This window comes from Corapipo altera, unplaced genomic scaffold (assembly GCF_003945725.1).
Source record: "Corapipo altera isolate COAL_440 unplaced genomic scaffold, ASM394572v1 271, whole genome shotgun sequence".
Lineage (NCBI taxonomy): Eukaryota > Metazoa > Chordata > Aves > Passeriformes > Pipridae > Corapipo > Corapipo altera.
Genome location: NW_020884935.1, coordinates 2,051,880 through 2,072,812, shown reverse-complemented (window position 1 = coordinate 2,072,812; position 20,933 = coordinate 2,051,880). Strand labels below are relative to the sequence as shown.

The 20,933-nt window shown below is 44.9% G+C and overlaps 2 protein-coding genes and 1 long non-coding RNA gene across 13 annotated transcripts in view; 1 reads left to right on the top strand and 2 right to left on the bottom strand.

Annotated features, from left to right (window-relative positions):
- Positions 1-2,865, bottom strand: part of MED13 (mediator complex subunit 13) — a 53,723-nt gene extending 50,858 nt beyond the window's left edge. The window contains exons 1-2 of the mRNA XM_027660258.1: positions 2,225-2,865; positions 159-393 (exon numbers count right to left, since the gene is read on the bottom strand). Coding sequence (XP_027516059.1) covers positions 159-393; positions 2,225-2,290 — 301 coding nt within the window. The 5' untranslated portion in view covers positions 2,291-2,865. The remainder of the gene's footprint in view (positions 1-158; positions 394-2,224) is intronic.
- LOC113955101 lies at positions 1,428-2,972 on the top strand. The gene is made up of 3 exons (XM_027660259.1): positions 1,428-2,236; positions 2,582-2,665; positions 2,861-2,972. Exons 1-3 carry the CDS (start codon positions 1,685-1,687, stop codon positions 2,888-2,890), a joined length of 666 nt encoding a protein of 221 aa, XP_027516060.1. The 5' UTR covers positions 1,428-1,684; the 3' UTR covers positions 2,891-2,972.
- Positions 2,973-5,706: 2,734 nt separating this feature from the next.
- On the bottom strand, positions 5,707-20,310 carry LOC113955178. Of its 11 annotated transcripts, XR_003530445.1 has the most exons (8): positions 20,143-20,310; positions 17,128-17,274; positions 13,551-13,739; positions 12,236-12,447; positions 11,314-11,453; positions 10,618-10,727; positions 7,271-10,389; positions 5,707-6,783 (listed from the first exon to the last, which is right to left on the bottom strand). It is a non-coding gene; the product is annotated as an uncharacterized LOC113955178 (long non-coding RNA). The 11 variants fall into 11 exon arrangements; XR_003530447.1 differs by lacking the exons at positions 10,618-10,727; positions 11,314-11,453 and having other exon boundaries at positions 7,271-7,423; positions 8,321-10,389; XR_003530448.1 differs by lacking the exons at positions 10,618-10,727; positions 11,314-11,453 and having other exon boundaries at positions 7,271-8,462; positions 8,694-10,389.
- Between the last annotated feature and the right edge of the window lie 623 nt (positions 20,311-20,933).

The window sequence follows — 20,933 nt, the reverse complement described above, 5'->3', positions numbered from 1 at the left end:
TGTTTGGGCACTGCTGGAATCATTTGGGGAGGGTTGCAGCAGTAAATCCATCTCCACAGACAACATTTCTCTGGTAGAGACGTTCTCAGGGCCTGCAGCCCTGAGCACCACGATCCTTTCACCGAGCCAAGGACCGACCCGAATGAACGTCCTCCTACCTGAGAGGTCATGGTGGATCAGGTCAGCGAAGTTGGGGTCGTCCCCCCACCAGAAGATCCAGAGCTCCCTGCGCCCCGGCCGCTGGTCCCGGCGCCACACGCTGAGCACGTCGGCCTTGAGGCAGCGGCTGAAGCTGCTCAGGATGGGATCCTCTTCCGTGACCGGGAAGAGAATCGGGGCAGACGTTGGGCCCTGCCACACGTAGCGCTTCCATTTAATCCCAGTGAGATCAGCCTGAGGGAAGGGAAGGAAAACAACATCACACATGGAGGCAGGGTTACCCCCCACACAAACGGCCAGGTGAAGGGAGAAAGGAAGGATGGGTGGCACAAAATTTAAGGGAAATCGCGGTGGTGAGTTTTGTGAAGGGGAAATAAGCAGGAATCCTGGTTTAAAATCTCTCTGAATAACTGCAGTAAAGCAAGAGCTGCTCCTTTTCACCACACAGAGAAAAGGCAGATTTGATTTAAAGTCAATGAGGGAAAGACCAGTGAATAATGTGAATTATTCACAGACTGCAACTGCCCAAGCTCCCACACACTTGCTTTAGCAAAGGACATCTTTCTTTCCACTTGCTTATGCACACACTACCTTTTCAATCCAAGATTACCCCATGGAAATAGGTAATACAGTAAATCTAACCCAAGCACACATTCTTCCAGCCATCTACTCCTCTGGAAAATTTCACAAGTTTCTCCATTGTAAAACATTCTCTGCATCTCCCCCAGGAAGCCTCTCGAGTTCCCTGATTTCACCAGGAGCTCTCATACTTTTCATTCCTCACACCACGTTCCGAGAACTTCGATCCCAATTTTATCATTAAATTACACGTTAGACCTGAGCCCACATCGATTTTGAGCCACTGGACCCCCTTCTAGGCAAAAATTAAATTTGCTTTATACAGGGGAAGAGGCCCTACCCTGTCTAGCGGGAAACACAATTCCTGGATTATCTACATGGCAGCCCCAAGTTTTAGTGCTAAGTTTTTTCACCCAGTCACCTTAGGGCAGGTAGGGGAGGCACTGCCCCGGGTTCTCCTCCAGGAGGGACAACAAGGCAGGCTGGCATTTGCTAAGAAGTTACTATTTTTTGCCTCCCCGGCATGACAACACACAAAAGATTAGTGCAACATTTAAATGTAACATGGCAGCCTCCCCACCTTCAGCAGGAGAGCAATTTGGATGAAAGGTTGCCTGCAACAGTTGATACTTTAGAAACACAGATTTAAAAATACACTGTTAATATGGGGCTGCGGGCCTGGTGCAGGCTGCAGGCACGTTCAGATCCCCCTCCATCCGAAAATATGAGTGCCACAGCTCGGCACAGGATTGTTGTAACAATCTCTAGAATCCTAAATATCAGGCAGTCAGCTAAGATCAGCTCATTTGCATTAAAAAGCTGATGAAACAGCTCAGCACAGCCACCAAAAATTGCATCACAGGCCAGTTATATCGAATTCACTTTGGGAGCTACCAAAATTCAACAATGTGAGCGACTTGATACTTGGGTTAAAAAGGGCTACAAAATGGTGCACATCAAAACACAGAGACAGCACCGATCCCAGGGAGGGCATCACCAAAAGCAGCCCTCCAGGATAAAAACAAGCAGCGAAAGGGATCCGTCTAAAAGCGAGGAAGAAGGGAGGTTTCGGCTCGGCTTTTGGGATGCCACGAGCGGGGAGAGGAAAGAGAAAGTTCCCCGAGATGTGGGGCTGGAAGGAGCAGGGGCAGGAGATGGGAAGGCAGGGGATCAGAGGCGGGCAACGGGGAGAAAGGAGGAAAAGTTGGGAGGCACGGAAAGGGAAGGAAAAGGCGAGTTGCAGGGAGGATACTATCCAGGAAGAAAGCGGAGGGAGGGGCGAGGCGAGACAGACAGCGATGGAGGGGGAACCAGAGGGGCATGGGAGAGTTGGCTGCTCCAGGCAGGGCCTACTCCGAGGGCTCATCCAACAGAAGCTCTGCTAAAAATGGCTGCTTTGCTTCCACTGCCCCTTCCCCCTCCCCCAGAGCTCGGCTCCCTTCCCTCCGTGTCCCCGGGCGGCTGCGAGCCCGGGGCCGCCACTCACCAGGCAGAAGAGGTTGGAATGGCAATCCTCCAGGCTGGCCCCGTTCGGCACGAAGCAGGAACTCATCCTCACAGCCACAACCCACACGCCATTATCCCACAGCCTCCGACAAGAAAGAAAGAGACAGCCAGGGAGAGAGAGAGGGAGAGAGAGGGAGAGAGAGAGAGAGACAGACAGCGAGAGGGAAAGGGGGAGGGGGGCTCCGCACACGCACAAATAATAATACAATTAAATAAGGGATTTACACGCGCGCGCACGCGAAATAGTGGCAGGGGGAATAGGACGAGAGAGGGGGGTAAAAAAAAAAATATATTAAAAAAAATTATTAAAAAAAAAATAATTTTTTTTTTTTAAAAGGAAGTCAGAACGTTTTCTCGTCTTCTGGAGCTCCACCGGGGGGGTAAAGCCACGGTGGAAGGGGAGAACAGAAAGAGGGAGGTGGTAAGTAATCCAACGACGGGAGATTAAGATCAAAATCCTCCCCGTTCCTCTTGTCTTCTCGTTCGCATAAGGAGGGGAGGGAGAGGAGGTGAGGTGAAGGGGTAATTGATCCAACAAGAGAATAAAAATGGGGTAATTAATCCGGGGGGGCTAGGGCTAAAAATCAGTTGACATCCCTCCTTCCTCTCTTCTCAGATGCCAAGCAAGAGAAGTAGGAAAACATAAATAATCCAGCGGGGGCAATCAATCCAGAACCCCCCCTTCTCTTCCTCCTGTTCCTTTAGTCATCAGATGAGAAAGGGGCAAATTGTGGAATGACTGGGAAGGATTGGCCGTGGGAGAGAGAAAAATCCAGGCTCGTCTCTTCGGAGTCCGAGGGCAACAGGGTGTGGGGGGGTCAGATTCTTCTCCCCTGCTCCAAAAATATTCCAAATAAATTAAAATTTAAAAGCATAAAAACAAACTTCAGGGGCCAGAAGCAAGGCCAGTCTGAAGAATTCGTAAAGGCAGAGAGAGAAAAATTTCCTGGGGTGTACCCCAAAAAAACATCTGCGGGGGCAGGGGAGGGGGGAAGGTATTCCTTGAGAGAGAAAGGCCGCAAAAGTCTCCTCAGCAGCCCAGCGGGGGATTAAATTCCCGTGTGGAAAACACCCCTCCTCCCCAAAACGAAATAGTCTTCGCAGCGAGGGCGAAACCAAAATACCCTCCGTCGGGTGAAAAAAAAAAAAAAAAAATCCTTCCGTGGGGAAAGGAGGGAGGGGGAGAGGGGTGGAAGGAGGAAATTGCGGGTGACCCTCGAAGTCTCTCCGGGGAAGGATGGAGGAGTCTCCGGGAGGCCGATCCCCGTCGGGGGAGGAGGACGGGGCGAATCGCAGAGTGTCTTCGGGGGGGCTGGTCCCCCCCCAGCTGTCCGCGGGGGCCGGGGGACCCCCAAAAGTCTCTGGAGGGAGCGCGGACCCCGCCGAGTCACCGCGGGCAGCGGAGAGGCGACCCCCGCAAGAGCCCGGGGGGCGGCGGGGCGGGGAGGGACCAGCCCCGCGGCGAGGCCGGTCCTTTAAAAAATAACGAAAAAAAAAAAAAAAAAAAAAAAAAAAAAAAAGAAAAAGGAAAAAAAAAAAAAGGAAAAAAAAGGGAGGAGGGGGGAGAGGAGGAGGAGGAGAAAAATATGAAGCGATGGTCTTGGTCCGGCGCGGCGCGTCCCGCGGGGGGCAGCCCGACACCCCCCGCTCTCCTCAGGTGCGGGTCCCGCGGGGGCGGCGGGCGGAGGGGCCCCCTCCCCGGGGCTCCCGGGCAGGGCGGGGAGGCGGCGGCCGAGCCCCGGGCTCTGCTCAGCCCCGAGGGGGTCGGAGCCCCGCAATTCCCGGCGCCGCCGACACACACAGGGACGCGGCGGCCGCCGCTGCTGCTGCCGCTGCTGCTGCCGCTGGCGGAGTCGCTGCCCGCGAAGCCCCCGGCGGCGCGTCGCCCTCCCCTCAGCGGTGCCTCTGTCGGCGGCTGCCCGGCCGCGGCATCGTGTGGCGGCGGGAGCCCTGGGCGCGGGTCCCGCACGGCCGGGGCGGGAGCGGCTCCGGCTCCCGGGTAATTCCGAGACCCTTTTTCTTTAATGGCGGCCACAGGGACGGCGGCCGGGGCCCCCCTGCCGCGCTCCCATTGGCTGCCGCGCCGTCACGTGGGCGCGCTCCGCCATGGCGGCGGGGGGGGCGGGGGCGGGGGCGCGCAGCGGCCGCCAGGGGAGCGCGCGGCGCTGCCGAGCCCCCGCCCTGCCCGTTGGGCCGGCGCCATCTAGCGGTGGCACCGCGGGAATGGCGAGGAGACACCGGGGCCGCCGGTTCGAGTCCCGCCTCGGCCCGGCCCGCTGCTCCTCACGGGGTGGGCCGGGTTGGAGCGGCCGCAGCGGGGCACAGAATCACGGAATCACAGAATCAAAAGACCTCTGAGATCATCGAGTCCAATCTTTGACCTAGCAGCACCTTGTCACCCAGACCATGGCACTGAGTGACACGTCCAGGCTCTGCTTATACACCAACAGGGACGGTGACTCTACCTCCCTGGGCAGCCCATTCCCATGTCTGATCACTCTCTCTGTGAAGAATTTCTTCCTAATGTCCAACCTAAACCTCTCCTGGCACAGCTTACAACTGTGCCTTCTTGTCCTATTGCCTGGGAGCAGAGCCCAACTCCCCCCCTCGCTGCCCCTTCCTTTCAGGGAGTCGTAGAGAGTGAGAAGGTCTCCCCTGAGCCTCCTCTTCTCCAGGCTGAACACCCCCAGCTCCCTCAGCCTCTCCTCACAGGACTCGTGCTCCAGTCCCTTCCTCAGCCTCATTGCCCTTCTCTGGACCTGCTCCAGCCCCTCAACACCCTCCCCAAACTGAGGGGCCCAGAACTGGGCACAGCACTTGAGGTGTGGCCTCACCAGTGCTGAGTCCAGGGGCAGAATCACTTCCCTGCTCCTGCTGCCACTGTTCCTGATCCAGGCCAGGATGCCATTGGCCTTCTTTGGCCACCTGGGCACGCTCTGGCTCATGTTCAGCTTCCTGTCAATCATCTGGTCCCACCTCCCTGCTCAAGGAGGGTCATCCCAGAGCACATGGCACAGGGTTACAGCTGGAATATCTCTGGTCATGGAGACTCCACACCCTCTCTGGGCAGTGTGTTCCAGTGCTCGGTCACTGCACAGGGAAGTTCTTCCTCATGTTCAGGTGGAACTTCCTGGGCATCAGTTTGTGCCCATTCCCTCGTGTCCTAGTGGTTGTCACCAACCTGGTCCATCTTCTTAGAACTCTCCTTCACATATTTATCCCCAGGCTCCTGGCCCCCGATCCCATCAGGATCCACTCCTGGGTATCATCTCGAGGCAGTGCTGGGCCAAAGTCCAGGCATAGAGTGTCCCATGGGCACAGGGAGCACCCACCTTGGCTCCCTTTCCACAACTTCCACCTCTTGGCAGAGGCTTCCCAAGATTTGTGCTGGTGCTTTGCACTGTGGAGCAAATTCCACACTCAGAATCTTGGAGCCTTTTTAAAAAGATAGGCAGGTATTGGGAATGCTGGCATTAATATTTAATGCAGGCATTAGTGCTCTCACTAGTCCCACAGCCATCCTCTCTGCCAAAGCAGAACATACTCCAAAATGAAGGTTTTTTTCATGCCCAGATACATATTGTGCAGTTCAAGAGGATGAAGTAGGTGGTTACTCTGTTACTATATGCACAGATTTGCAGAAGGACTGTGAGATTATTCAGAATTAAGATGCTACAGTGACAGTGAAAGCTATTTTTAAGAGATATTTGGAAAGTATATGCATCCTGTTAATCTTCTCATATTACACATTAATTTTCTATGCAATGCCTTGTGTGTAGAATGGAAAATTTTAAGTTACTATATATACACAGAATTTTTTGACTGCGGAGTTAAAATGAAAATACAAACCAGTGTAAGGCACCTGGAGTAAAAGGAAGGCCTGAATGTCTCAGTTAACGTGACATTCACACTAAAATATGATACGTTGGTGCAACAGCAGCACGATGCATCACAACTGTGCAACATGATGATGTTTCAAAGGCCCTGCAAATTATTTCAGGACTCCTGAACAAGACGAGCGACAACCTCCTGCAAATGTCTTGATGGAGTAGGAGGAAAGAAGGACACTCTATAAATAAACTTATCATATAAGTTAAAAAAAAAAAAAAAAAAAAAAAGCCAGGCTGGGTATTTTCACCGAAAGAAACTTTGAAGATTTACTCACACTGAGCCTATTTTTGCATGGCAGTGTAGGCAAGCAAGATTCTTCTTTTCATCTAAATAGACCCAGAGTATTTTTAACGCCGGGGATTCGTTCCCTCGCTGCTCAGTGAAACACGGCAGCTGGGGACGGAGTGGGATCGGGGGAGGGCATGGGGAACCAAACCCCCTTCCGAGGGGAACAGATGGTTTTCTCCGTGGTGGCTGCACATGAGGACCATGGCAAGAGGAGGACTCATTCCAAACATGCTCCTCCAAGGCTGCCCAGGGCCACACCAAGACCTCGGAAGTTCCGGCGCCGCTGCCGTCGTCAGCGCGATTATCGTCCCTCGTGGAGAGAGGTTGGGAAGTCACCAGTCCTGAAGGAGCAATCCCAGGCTTTGAAGGAAATAAAAGAAAGCAGCATTTGGCATTAATACACAAGAGCTGGTGTGGTTTTACCTCTAAGAGGGAAAAGAATCCTGGGATTTGGTAGAGGGAATGAAATCCAGGACGATGGCTCAGCGTGGCCTTGAGGTGCTTTTGAGTTTCCCCATTGATTTCAGGATGACATCAAGTTTTCCCTGGCTGGAAATCCATTTCTTTAGCCTCAAACAGCACAGCTCAATGTCTGGGAGAGAAGATCAGTGTCTAACACTGGCTTTGGCACTGATTCACCACCCAGATTGGAGGAACCCATCCTGTGTGTCTCAGTTTGGGATCTGGTTCATTGGGCCTGACATATTCACCACAATAAATCCTTCTACAGGATCCCAGCACAGTCAGGTGCAGAACACAGTTTTCCCAGTAAACCCAAATATTACTAAAACATCAACAAAAGAGGAAAGAAAACTAACACATCAACTAGAGAATTTTTAAGTCACACCTGTCCTGACTGGGAGCCACCAGCTTTCCCAATTCCATGTACAGAGCAGGAAGACACGATGGAGAACACTCACATCCATGCTTGGAAAATTTTGGACCTTGGACATCACTTGCCCTTTGAATACTGTACGTGCTCTTTGGGAAATAAAGCCTCCTGGAAAACAGGGAGGAGGCAGATGAAAACAAAGCATTGTGGAAAAAAACGCTGTTGAAAATAGGCTTTGTTTTGTGGATGGGTTTTTACAGAGTTCTCATCTCTGCAACTTCCAGAAGTGCATTAAGCTGCATAATTAGCATCTGTCACATGTAGCCTTTCCCTTCCCTCTTCCTCTCCCTAGAGGGAAACTGCATGGAGAATTTTTAATATAAATTTTAGTATCTACACTGTGCAGTGCAATCATATTAGGAAAGCTACAGGCAAGTCAGTTTGTGCTCAATCTTCGGTTTATCTTTGTGTAATAGAAACTTCACTGGTTAAAAAAAACCTGCAGCTGCTCCAATTTAAAAATTAACTACTCTCCTGGAAAGACAACAGGGGCAAGGGCAAGATGGTCCCTGTTGCATCAGATTGAAACCAATGGAATTGTCAGGAACTCAGTAGTTAATGCCAGTCTCTCATCCTGGTGTTATATCCCTATTTCTTATGGAAACATCCAGCCAAAAGGAGTAAAGGATGGATGATTTTCCACTTTGGTCAAAAGTATTTATTTTGAGAGGAATATTTATATTTTTAAACCCATTAAAAAAAAAAAAAAGTAGGAATTCCTATTGCTCTTTCATTCACATTAAAAAATACTGTTGAATATAACAGCCAATGGACTACAGCACCTTCTGGTGAATCTCTGTAAAAAACTTAAAAGAAGATGCTGCCTTTTAGAAATAAAGAATAAATGGAAAGAAATGCAGCTTAACAACAGCAACATGAAAAACAATGATATTATTCAGCCTTTGATTTCCATTCAGACTCTCTCCTACTTTTTCAAAGTATTTATGTTCCACTTAATTATTCAGAGAAAACTGAGATTGCAGGACTGAACACATTGCCAACAACCTGAGGTATGAAGGGAAGACCAAGGGCTTCGACTCCAGCTCCAGAGGTGGGAATTGTTGTAATTGGCCCATGTGAGGCAGATACATCAAGCAGTGGAGAGTTCAAACCTGTGCCAGTCAGTCCCTGGTTGGCACCAACAGTTCTATCAGGAGGATACAGAGGTCTCAGCAGGACTTATTATTGGCAACTGTTCAACACTTCTCCTCTCCAAGTGGTTTCAAGGGGATTTGGGTGGGAGGGAAGATAATTTTTAACAAATTAAACTACCTAAGAATGGCGAGGTGCCCAGAGCCACCAAGGCTGTGTTAGTCACTGCTACCAAACAATTATAAAAAAGAAGATTAAAACTATCATTGCTGTAAAAATTGCCTACCTGGCTTTAACAACACGATCAGATCACTGCAAAATTACCCAGACACGTGCTGTAAACTGTGCTAGAAGTATGTGTAAAACATGTCTGGGGGAAATGGGAGAGCAGAGCATTCACACAGGGGGTGTTTCTCAGAAAACATCCACCTCAGGTTACCAGAATCCAAGCATTCCTGTAAGATTTCAAGAAATTAGAAGACCAGTTAATTTTTAAATTATAAAAATTACAACAAAAACACTACTGTTTGTTTCCCATCAGGATTTATCTCCCAGCATTTGGTAGGTGTCCATAACTGGGGTGTAAACCAAACTGTGGGAGCTTTCTGCCCTGGGCCACGTTGATGTCCAGCTGCTTTGTTTAGACCCTGCCAGAAAGCCTTTTTCAAATGGGGAATATGTCATTTTTCAGCAGAGGTCTCCAAGAGAAGATTTGAGTTTAATGCACAGCAATAAAAAGAGGAATATGAGGATTCTTGCTCTCTTTAGTGTCAGCTTTGGTTAAGACGTATGAATGCACATGAATAGTCTTGTCAGAATCTCTGGGGCTACTGACATTCAAGATCTAACATATTATTCCTTCTGACCAGAACATTAACTGCTATGCAGGGAGGAGAAGGGACAGAGGAAAAAAAAAAGGGAAAAAGACAGGACCACTCCCTAATCACACAGAAATTGTTATGTGTTTCCCTGGCTGGAAATCTCTGAACAGAACTTCTCTGCTGTGAAAATACAATGCTTATGTTCTCCAATCTGAGAGGAGGGGTTGTACAGCCTCTTTAAAATCTGCAGCAGGAAAAACAAAGAGAAATCATCATTTAATGCCTGATCTTGCTCATTTAATTCATGGAAAGGATCCCAGTTAACTCATAAATAAAGACTGTACAGGCAAGTGTTACATCCCTGTAAAGGATGTGTTTACCTACCAGAAGAAAGGTTCTTGCATTTTGAGCTGCTGACCCTATTTTTCACTGCTGAAAGTTTCTTTGAATCACTAGTTTCAGCCACAAATAAGCTAATTAAGCAATTTAGTTAAAATAACATAATGTTAATTCAAATGTCAGTGTGTATCAAGTCTGGATACCACTACAATGGAAAGGTTTGTTCACCAGAAGCAAAAATCTTACAATGTGCTTCTGGCTGAGTTAACAGAAACTACAGTTCAGATTGTTGTTGTTGTTGTTCACGATTTGTTGCCAAATAAATTGAAATTATTCAAAAGCACTGAAGTCAGTTTAATCACTGTTTGTGCTCTGAAATTTGAGCTGAGTGAGCACCTTTCACTTACAGAGCAACAAAAGGGAATCTCCTGAATATCCTGCCCTCCGTGACCAAAACCACCTCTAGTCCCCATTCAGGAGCTCCAGCCCATGAGACAAAGGAGTGGATTTGTTTGGAGCAATAAATGATAGCAGACCTTTACATATTTGAAGTGCAACAGATGGTCTTCCAAGGAGAACAGAATGACTGGCAGACAGTGCACTTTGTTAGAGTGGCTTGGAATGTCTTCAGCAATTACCCAGGGAGTGTTCTGGGGGGAAGCCCTGTCATCCCTGTGCTTCTTCTCATGGAAAATAACTGGGATTTCCTGCTTTAGATGCTGAAAAATTGTATCTTCTAAAACCTGGCAGTGACCTGGAAAAGGAAGAACCTTTTTGGCCCTTCCAAGGCTCTTCAAGATGAGGCTCCAGATATTTTGCCACCTGAGAAGAGAGACGTAAGTAGAAAATAAATCAGCATTAATAGGAAACAGTTTTGGGGCTTATAACTGTAAAACTATTAATCCATAGCCAAGTATTGCATGGAAGTGGAATTTATGAAAAAAGGAAGGTCTGACACAAGGTCCTTTTAGAAACTGGGAGGTCTATAGATACAACAGGGAGAGTGTCTTGGGGAGAAAACCCCAAAAGACCAAATTACTGAATAACAACCTCCTTCCTTTGGGAAAGTGGTGGCTTCTGGAGGCTTTTCCTCCACATGAAACACTGTGGCTGCAGTTCTTCAGGGCAGGGTAAAGGGAGCTTCTTTGAGGTTGTCCAGTCTTTCCATTTTCATACTTTCACAAACCAGCAATTAAGAATTATAATAGACCAAACCAGCAATAAAACTCTGAACTTTAACACTGTATATTCAGGTTAGAAAAATTTAACTTCTACCCCTCCCTCCCGAGCCCCAGAATTAGTTATAAAACCTTCCCCACCAAATCCACCCCGAGTAAAATTTTATGGGGCAACATAAACACAACAACAACAAAAATGTGTCCTTTAACAATGTAACTTAAATGTTGATGGAATCATAACTGCATGGCTCCCTCTCCAATTAGCAGCAGAATTCTTTATGTTTGCTTACCAAGCGTGAACCCTTCGCTTGTCACTACAAAGACCTTCTGTAGAGGACTTAAAAAAAAAAAAAAAAAACAGCCCCAGCAATTAAAATGACAACAACAGAGGTGGACTGGGCACAATGTGACACAAAAATATCCAGCTGTTTCTTTCCAGAGAAAGGATACCCCAAAGTGTATGAAATGCTGTGACCAGATTTTGACGGTCTAGAGGATGCTGGGGGGTGTTGTGGGGGAAATATGGATTTCCAAGAAAGGAATAGATTAATACAGAACTAAATGTAACCTCAGTTTTTCCACACCATCAGGATTGTTACTCAATCTTTTTTTATCCATGCAAATTTCCCTTTTTTTTTCTTGCTAGAACCGTAGATACTCTGGTTTGTGGGAAAATCTCTCAAAATAAGATAAATGTTGGGGTTTGTCCTCGAAAATAAACAAGGCAAAAAATTATCTGAGAGGGTTAAGACTAATAAATCAGACTTTAAACTTACTTACTTTGGTTGTGTTAAAAACATTCTAGGAGTTTATGAAGACCATAAGTCTCATTACAACCAATCTATTATTAATTAAATGAGAACCTCTGTTACAATCACATCTGTCTGCTGCTGCTTCCTGCCTGTTCTGCTTCCCCACAGTAATAAGATGGGAAGTTATTTGTAATACATGTAGGGAATTGTTTTAATTATTTCAAACATATATTTAAATAATAAATCTGAAAAGTAAATGTTTCAGGTTAGCTTTTCCTAGTTGGGATTATAGTGATTATTTATATATATATATAAATATATGTATACCCTGATGAAGTAATTTTGATTTCTAATACAGGAAGAAAAACAGTGAGAAAATAACTGACACACACAGAACCAGCCACTCAAGGGGTAGAAAAAACCCAAACACTGTCTAGAGAATCCACCTCCAGACACATCCTTGGAAAAAAAAACCTGATGGGAGAATGATCAGGAAGGTTTTCACTGGTGTTCCTTTCCTGGAAGTTTCTGTCTCTCAGAACAGCACAGGCATGGCAAGTGCTGTGGCTCAGAATTCATCCCTGCAGTGTATTTTGCACATCAAATTGATTATCCATGACTTCCTAGGCAAACACAGGAATGCAGGGAACATGTCAGCTGTTATATATGGAATACTTGGGCCTTTCACTCCTTACTTTACATTTAGAAAGAGGAGCAGATAATGAGCTCGAGCATCACCTTGAGAATAAATTTCACTTGCAGGTTCAGAAGGATCTCTGGCTCTTCATGTGTTTAGTGAACCAGAACTTCCAGGTAGCTCAGAACGTTTGTTTTCTGAACTGTGTTTGTCTCCAGAGCAATTGCCCTGAGTGGGCAAAGGCTTTAATGTCTTTATCCCCTCAGCCAGGAAGTTCTTCATGAGCTGAGAACTCCCAGACTCAAAGCAATCCCTGCAAAATACAGAGGACAAGAAAGAAAAAAAAAATAAGAAAATAAAAAGCTGTCCTTTTCCTCCCCTAAATTCCCAGAATTCATCTTCAGATTCATGCCTGTGGCTAAATAAAACTCAGACTGTAATATCACCCTTCTCTGTGTTTCATCTGAAATAATTGCTTGACAACAAACATCTCTTCCTCTGTGAGTATTCTGAGGTGAATTTATTCACGTCAGGAAAAACACATCAGAGAGGTGTCTAGTTTGAGAGTTTGCAAATCAGACACCAATGGCAAACAAAATAGTGTGACAGCACAGGCAAGACACAACCTGGAACTATTCTGGGGACACACAGACACCTCTGTCATCCACAGCCACAAGAAATATTAGACTGCCAAAAGTTCTGAAATCAAGAAGTTTTGACAAAACAGTAATTAACCCTAAGTCATAATAATAATATTAATAGTAATAATAATATTAATAGTAATAATAATATTAATAATAATAATGGATCTTTGAACAATGTGTCATCAACCTCATAATCTTTTGCAGATGTTTTTTATTTAACACAATGGAAATGTTCCACTCTACAGTGTCCCAAGTGGTACCAGACACCATTTTTACTGAGACAACGAGCACAACCCTAACCCTGACCTTTCACTGCAGGGAAAAAGGTTATCCCAAAGGCAAGACAACCCACAGCAGGACATTCCACCAACAGATGGATCCTGACAACAGCAGCTTCTGGAATACAGCACCTGGAAGTACAAAGGGAATAACACCCCCCTTTCTGTCAGGTAGAGCAGGAGCCTGTGTCAACAGGAATCACACGCTCACACTCTTGCTCAACAGATGTACTTGAACTAGAGATAAGGGATTCAAAAATCCAGGGAAGGAATGTGCAAACCCTGCGGCCTCCTGTGCCTCTTTCCATGCAGGGAAGGGCTCTCCAGGCAGGATCAGAACACCTCATTCTGTAGTAAGTGGGGAAAAAAAATTGAGGAAAAATAATCTTGCCCATAAACAATCCATTGTAGCAGTTGGGAGGACAACCCTGATAAAGCACGAGCCCAGACACAGCCAATACATACAGAAATTAGAGGATAATAAGTACACTTACCACTGAATAGAACTGTGAGTAAATCTCTCTCCTGAGGAAGGATTTAAGATTATTTTCCTTTTTTCAAATCTATGTCACCACTGAAGCCCCATAAATGAATATTCCCTCGCAGATAAAGTGTTTGTCTTCACCTTTTGGCAGATTTACAAAACAGATCCTGCAGGGAGGTTTTGCTCTGTGAGCAACCTCCTCGAAGAGTGAGGAGAAAACAGGAGCTAAAATCATTTGCACAATCGTGTCTCACAACTCTTCCTACAGTGGCATTGGTGCTTCCCCTTCCCAAGTACAAAAATGAATAAATTTTTCTCCCTTTTTTTTTTTTCCTAAGAGGGGAAAAATCCAATCCTGCTCATCCTTGGATACACAGAGAGTTTGGAGGAGCTCAAAACAATGGAGCCCTGTGTGACCCACTCATCACACAGACACTGCAACAAGAGTGGCAAAGAATGCACAAAGTGTGTAATTACTGTTTCAGGAGATAATTCCATTATTAATACATCCCCAAAGATTGCAGGCACACAACTGTGCTTTAATTAGATGGTAACTGGAGGGGGTTTGAATTCATGAGGTAATAAATATATTTTGGACTAACAAACTCCAAGGCTGAAGTGTTTGTTAATCTAGAATATAAAGATTACATAGTTGATAGGAGACAACCTCAGGTTGTGCTGAGATGCCTGTTGTTGATAGATTTTAAAATGACTATTGTCTCCTTTTGGGAGCTAGATCAGAAAGCCAAGATTGCTGGGGATGGTGCTGGAAAACACGACAAACTGTCCAACCACCCAGTGTTCTCACAGGCAAAGACCATTTAAGTCTGAGCAGATGTTGTGTTTTTAAAGTTTCACCTTTTAATCAATTTGTCACCTCATCAAGTGCTGCAAACAAACTGCCTTCTGACAGCTCTCAGTGCCTCATTCTGAGGGTAGAAAGGACAGATTCCTTTCCAAGACTAACAGATCCCTCCTCTGCTCCCCCCAAATCCTCAATTCCATCTCTGTTTTCCTGCTTGTGGATTCACCTGCAGGACCACAGCACGACCACGTGAACAAGCACATCAATTTTCCTGTCCCATTGAATTTTCCTCCCCTTCCCATGGCTGTATAAACTGTTTGCCTCCTACAGCACATTAAGGATTTGGAAACTAACTGTTCACTGTTGGGAGGATTTATATCCCAACCAGCTGTGCCAAGAAGTCAGAGGAATCAAATGGTCTAATCTATTAACTTGTCCTTGGGTGGTTCCAACTAGAGCTTTATAAATTGCTGGAGAGTTCAGTCCATTTAAACTCCATTTCTCTGTTGGTTTGGAAGTGTCAATGCCCCACACAGGCAAGACAGAAGACCAAATTTAGCCCAGGAAAATGTGGGCATGATTGAAGTCAAAGGCCAGGTTGTTTAAGCCAAAGGTAAATTTAGGCCTGAAGGAATTACAGAGGAAAAAAAAGAAATCTGAGGAGGAGTAACTTGTGGTACCTTGGAGAGGAAACAAGGCTGATAAATGCAAAGGGAATTCTGTGCATACCTGAGGGAGTGATGGAGCTGTGGCATTGCTGGACAAAACCAGGGCAATCCTGGATGTGCCAAAAGAGCCACAGCACCCTGGGCAGGAGCCAGGAGAGGAGGAAAGGGATGGGGCACATCCCATTTAATGGGAAGGAAAAACCCTTCCCCGGCTTCTCTGAGCCAGTCCACGGGGAGCGATCACAGTCCCAAAGTTTCATTTCTGAGGGCTGTAAAGATTTAAAGGTATTTAGGAAAATGTTTATTAACCAGCTTAGGTGATCCAAAGATAACTGGCCACGTGTCCAGACACTTCCAGAGGGTCAGAGCAAAGGCCTCCCACCAGCTCTGGAGAAAACTCCACAGACAATTCAGGGAAGATGACGAAGAGCCCTTTCCAAAGCTCCTGCTTTTCCATTCCCAGGTTTATAGACTCTCCCCAAGTGAAACAAGCCACAGAGCCAACTTTCCAATATTAAATCTCTAGGCAGCATGTTATTCACACAGCTTATGGAGATGTCTTTACCCTCTGGAAAAACAAAGTTTAAGAAAAATGGCTCTATCTTTGGGGAACAGTTTAAGTCTCAGGATAACTACGTTAGGAAATCTCACTCTATTACTTCGTATCTTGCATTTTATTACTAGATTGGTAATAGGAAATTACCAAATAAAATTGGTATTTTACTTGGTAATTTTTTTCCATGGGCCTCGTCTAATATGAAAGATGGTGATCATCAAATTTATTCAAGTTTTCCTGTCAACAACATCATTAACCAAATCCCTCAATTTCAAAGTAAATAAAAGCATCTGGGCTTCTGCACAGCAAGACTGACTTGCATATTTAAGCCTCATATATAGATGAATCTGCACTGGACCAAATTTGCATATTAATGAAGGACTAATTGCTCTTTGCAGTCAATTTTATGCAGATGAATTTACTCCTCTCAGTACAATTTTCATAATGTTCAGAAAGAACCAAAAAATGTGAAACTTTTAAAAAGTACACAAATGTTAGACAATCAAGGAAGAAATATCATAATGACTTCAAACAGCTTTACATTAAGTTGTATATAATTCATCTTTTATACTGTTCCTTTATTTTAACAGCCTCCCACAAAGAACAGAACAATCCATGGAATAACTTCAGCCTATTCCCCCTCCTCGGTCTCAAATTTTAACAGCTTGTAACAACCCATTATATTCTCTGGTTTCCAGCTGGAAGGATGGAGCCTGAATTTTTAGGAGAAGTTAAATTTGCTAAACAGGAATTTGTTTTCTCCTGGTCCCCCCCTCATGCCACAGGTCAGTGAGGACACTTATTTTTAAGGAATTTCTACCCAGTTTTGCACTATTAAGATCCCTGTTTGGTCTCTCCTGGTCCAAAATATCAAGAAAAGGAGAGGAAAGTTCAGGGGAAAGAAAAACATCATCAAACGCTGAGAGAAAATGGTAACATTAGGGGGGAAAGGGGAAAAGATAAATACTGGAGTGGAAGAGGAAAAGAAGTGGAAATGGAAAGAGAGAAAAGTGATGATTCAATGTGTCTGCTCAGGTCTGGGTAGAAAGAGGAAAACTGAAGGATTTGGGAGAAAGTTCAGGGCAAAGGGAACAAATAAAAGGCAAAAATGCAGCCACAAACATGACCACAAAAAAAGAAAAAGATAATGAAAGCAGAAATAAAGTGAGAAGCGAAGAACACGCGATGCATAAAGAAAGAGATAAAAGAAGACACAAAAAAATACAGTTTTTCCTAATTCTGCCAGAACAGAAGGGCAGAGTCAGTGGAAATGCATCAGCAATGTGAATTTGCATGTACAGCCTTCCTCCTGCCAAAGAAAAGAGCCTTATTTTAACTGTGAAGGCTGATAACCATAATATTGATATGTATCATAAAATCACTTACAGAAGATCATTTGAATCAGCAAAGGAACAGCACCAAAGTTACATCTTCAAACGACTTGGAGGCCTTTTGTGGAAGGTTCATGTTCACCACTTCTGCCACATCTCAGCATTTTCTGCCCTTCTCTCCAGCTTTTGCTGGTTTAACACATGGTTTTGAGGCACAGAGTGCTCACACAGATATGGGATGGGTTTAGAGTGGTATCAAGAAGCCTTTTGTGGTTTTCCTCTATTTCTTCTCTAATAATTCCCACCATCCCACTTGCTCTCTGGACCAGGGAGCACTGAGCTCCCACATCTCCTGTGATCCCACAGCTTTGTTCCTGAGAAGCAATAAATGAAGAGATAGACAAATAAATAAATAAATAATATTTCATGTTCAAAATTAAATAATCTTCAGCATAAACATCTTTGGCTGAGCTATTGGGTCTTTCCCAAAAAAAGAGTTAGGAGCTCCTGAGCCTCTGAAGGAAGGTGGGCACAGAAAAGGTCACTTTGCCATCTCTCCTTTTGGTCTTTCCAAACAAAAGCCACAATATCTGGAGCATGTTTAGGGATACATGAGCAATAAGGGCAATGGTTGTATCAGGCAAGATCCAGCAACTGCAGGGAGAAAAAGGGGAAAGAAAAAAAAAAGGCTTTAGGGCAGAAGAGTTGGCAGAAAATCTCAAACCAAGGGGAAGGACAGGGAAAAAAGACCAAGAAGCTTTCACTAGAGTTCAACAAAAGAACAGATCACAGAACAAAGACAAATAGTTATAAAATAATAACAGCAATAATTGGAAAAGAATGACAAATACTCCAGCAGGAAAACATTGGAATGCTGCTGCTGAAGAATTCTCACTGAGGAAACAGGGCTCAGTTCAGAGGGTCAGCCTGGAGCACTTGGCTTTTAAAGTTATTGGAAAACAAATCACAGCTCTTTGTGCACTTTGAGTTCTGGATTATTAACTCAAAACGTTTTGCTCATTGGCAGAAATGAAGGGAAATGTATCTCCTTTATAATTTCTGCACCCAGCATTTGAAAACCTGCCCTGGGCACCCTCCTTTCCTTCCCCCAAAAATGTCTGGTTGAAGTGATTAATGCTGTGTGAATGTAAACACAGATAATTATTCAAACAAGAACAAGATGTTCCTCCCAAAATGATTGGCTCTTCAGGGGCTGAGGTGCCTAATTCTAATCACCAAGAAAGGTTAACCTGGCCAGATTTAATTAGCTACTTAATACAATAATAAGATGCATAAATAATGGGGGAGAAAGGGGCAGCACTGAGTCCAAACAGGTACCTCCAGAAGCACCAAGTCCAGGCTGTTATCCCATGATTGCACTGGTGGAAGTATTCCCAAGTTTTTATAGCCACTGGACATAGTTTAGCACTTGGTTATGTGGAACATCCCCTGTTTAATGTATAGTTTTAATTATGATTAAACTAGCAAAAAAAAAAGCCCAAGAAACCACATTCCTAAAATTCCATGAAAAAATGAACCCAGTGGTGTTTTTGTGCTTCAAACTCAGAACCACATTCCTAAAATTCCATGAAAAAATGAACCCAGTGGTGTTTCTGTGCTTCAAACTCAGAGATGAAATCAGAGGGTTTGTGCAGATTATTTGAGGACTACAGCTTCAACATGAAGTAAGCTACTATTTCCTCCTGTATAAACACATATATGGAAATATCAGACAGATATTTTCAAGACTATTTTCAGTGACAAAAACTAATCTTACTCTGGAACATCCCCTAGTAATGAAAGAAAAGCTTTCTCTTACAATAATAAAGTAATTTGCAAGTATTTAAGTGTTACAGATTGGGAATGCTGCAAAATACATCCCACTTCAAAGGATGGTGGGAAATTGGATTAGCCTTGTACCTCTGGATCACGTGGTCAGCACCTGCTGGTTGAGCCAGGTGGGATCTCAGCATTCCCAGATTCTGAGGATTCATTTGGAGGCATCAAACCTTCCATTCTCATTCAGCAAAAGTTTAAACAGCCCTTAAAATAAACAATCCTGGGCAAAGCCAACGGATCCGATATTGATTTATTCCACTCGTAAAAAGTAACAACATCATGGTAAATTCAATCTAGTCAATGAGAGGTTTATGAGCTTAAATACATCAAAAGGGCAATGAAAGCTAATATATAGTGATTAAACAACAATCTGTGAGGGGAAGACACCCAACTTTCAATTCCATGGTGCTGGAATGACAAAAAATGGGGGTATGAATTGTTTCAGAGGATGCTGCAGCCATTTGCCCTTTTTAAGAGCTTGGAAGTCCACAAGGTAAGATTAATTTATAATTTAACAGAAGTGTATCTCAAATAATGTTTTTTGATTAAAATCTACATTTCTGTGCCTCCTGGCAGTGCCAGTGTTGCTGGAACAGGACATCAGCTGCAACACCAGCGATTCTGGAGCAAACCCTAAACCGTAAATCAGCTTTGTCCTACTTTAATATTGGTTTAACAATGAAAGAAGAACTTTCATGTTTAATATTTAAATAGTATAATTATCCCTTTAGAGCTAAGCCCAGGAGGACCCCTGTGGGTACACAGTGTGAAACAACAACGAGGAGAACGTGGGTTTGCTGCCTGAGGAGGCTTTGGGTTGTAGGGGGCAGCTGGAAGGGGCAATTCCTGTGCTGAGGAGATGCCACAGGAACCCTTGGGCAGGGAAACGCTCTCCCACAGAACTGAACAACAAAGCTAAAAGGCTGTCAGAGCAGGGAAGTGTGAACAACACCCAGGACAAAACCATCCCCAGCTTGGTTTGGAAACCCAGACACAGGGGTTGCTTTCGAAATCACAATCCCTTTCCATTTCCCCCTCCTTCCTTTGGCACTTCAGGATGAGTGAACACAGCAAAACGTGGATCTTTGGGAGGGACACCTCAGGCACGAGCTAAGGATGGTCTCTGAACAGTCAGTGGAGTAGGAATGTCCAGATCCAATAATTTTTCTGGTTTGGGGGAAGGTTAGAGAGGAAGTTCTGTACCTGCACTACAACCAGGAGCACTGGGTGATTCCAGCTGCAACTGCCACTGCCTGTTTTTCCAATCATAAGAGCTCTTTGGAGCTCTCCAGTTCCAAAACTGGACGTGTTTGTCCAGGCAGATCCAGAGGATCCACGGATTACAAGGATTGCATGGACAGAGCACACACATATGTGTAACAAAGCACAGGGCTATTTATTACCTCCCACAGATGGATCAGGCCACTCTGGACATCTCTGCAGGCCTGTGAAATCAGGATGACGTGTCTGGAATTCTCCCTCTCTTCCCCACTGCTGAAGGAACTCAGGCAAATGCACGTTGGCAGCTCCTCTAAGGATTCCGACTTCCCCGTTTTCCAGAATAACTTCCAGCTGCATTAAACACAAACACACAAAAAAGAGGTAGAACAAACACTAAAGACTGACTCAAATACAAAATCCACAAAAGCTGGGTAATTCTGCAATGGAATCATAAGCAAACCACCATAATTTTGTTGGATTGTCCATGGGACACATCAATCTTTTAGGAGCAAAGTGATGTGGCTGCACTTCCTGAGGAAACTGAGGAATGGCAAATACATCAAGACACCTCTAGATCTACTGGTTCCTACCAAATCCACCAAATCCAGAAAAATCCAGTCTCCTGAGGGATTATAAGCCCCTGTTCAGACCAGCCCTGCCAAATGCAGTGTTCTGTATTAAAGGATCCTCTTATTCCTCTTATTCCATAGCTCCTGCTGCCCCAGCCCTGAAGTGCATGGCTGCCTCACTCCTTGTGTATTCATTTATTTGTTGCTGGGCATAAGAAAACCTTAAATCAGAACCCTCTGAAATACCAAACAAACCCATTTCCAATCTAAATTTTAATTCCCTATTTTGCTCCAGCAGTGCATTTTATCAGCAGGAATTACTTGGAGGAATATGCAATACAGAAGCTCTGTAGAACAACCTAAGGCATGAGAATGAATATAAAAATATTTACTTGGAAACTTCC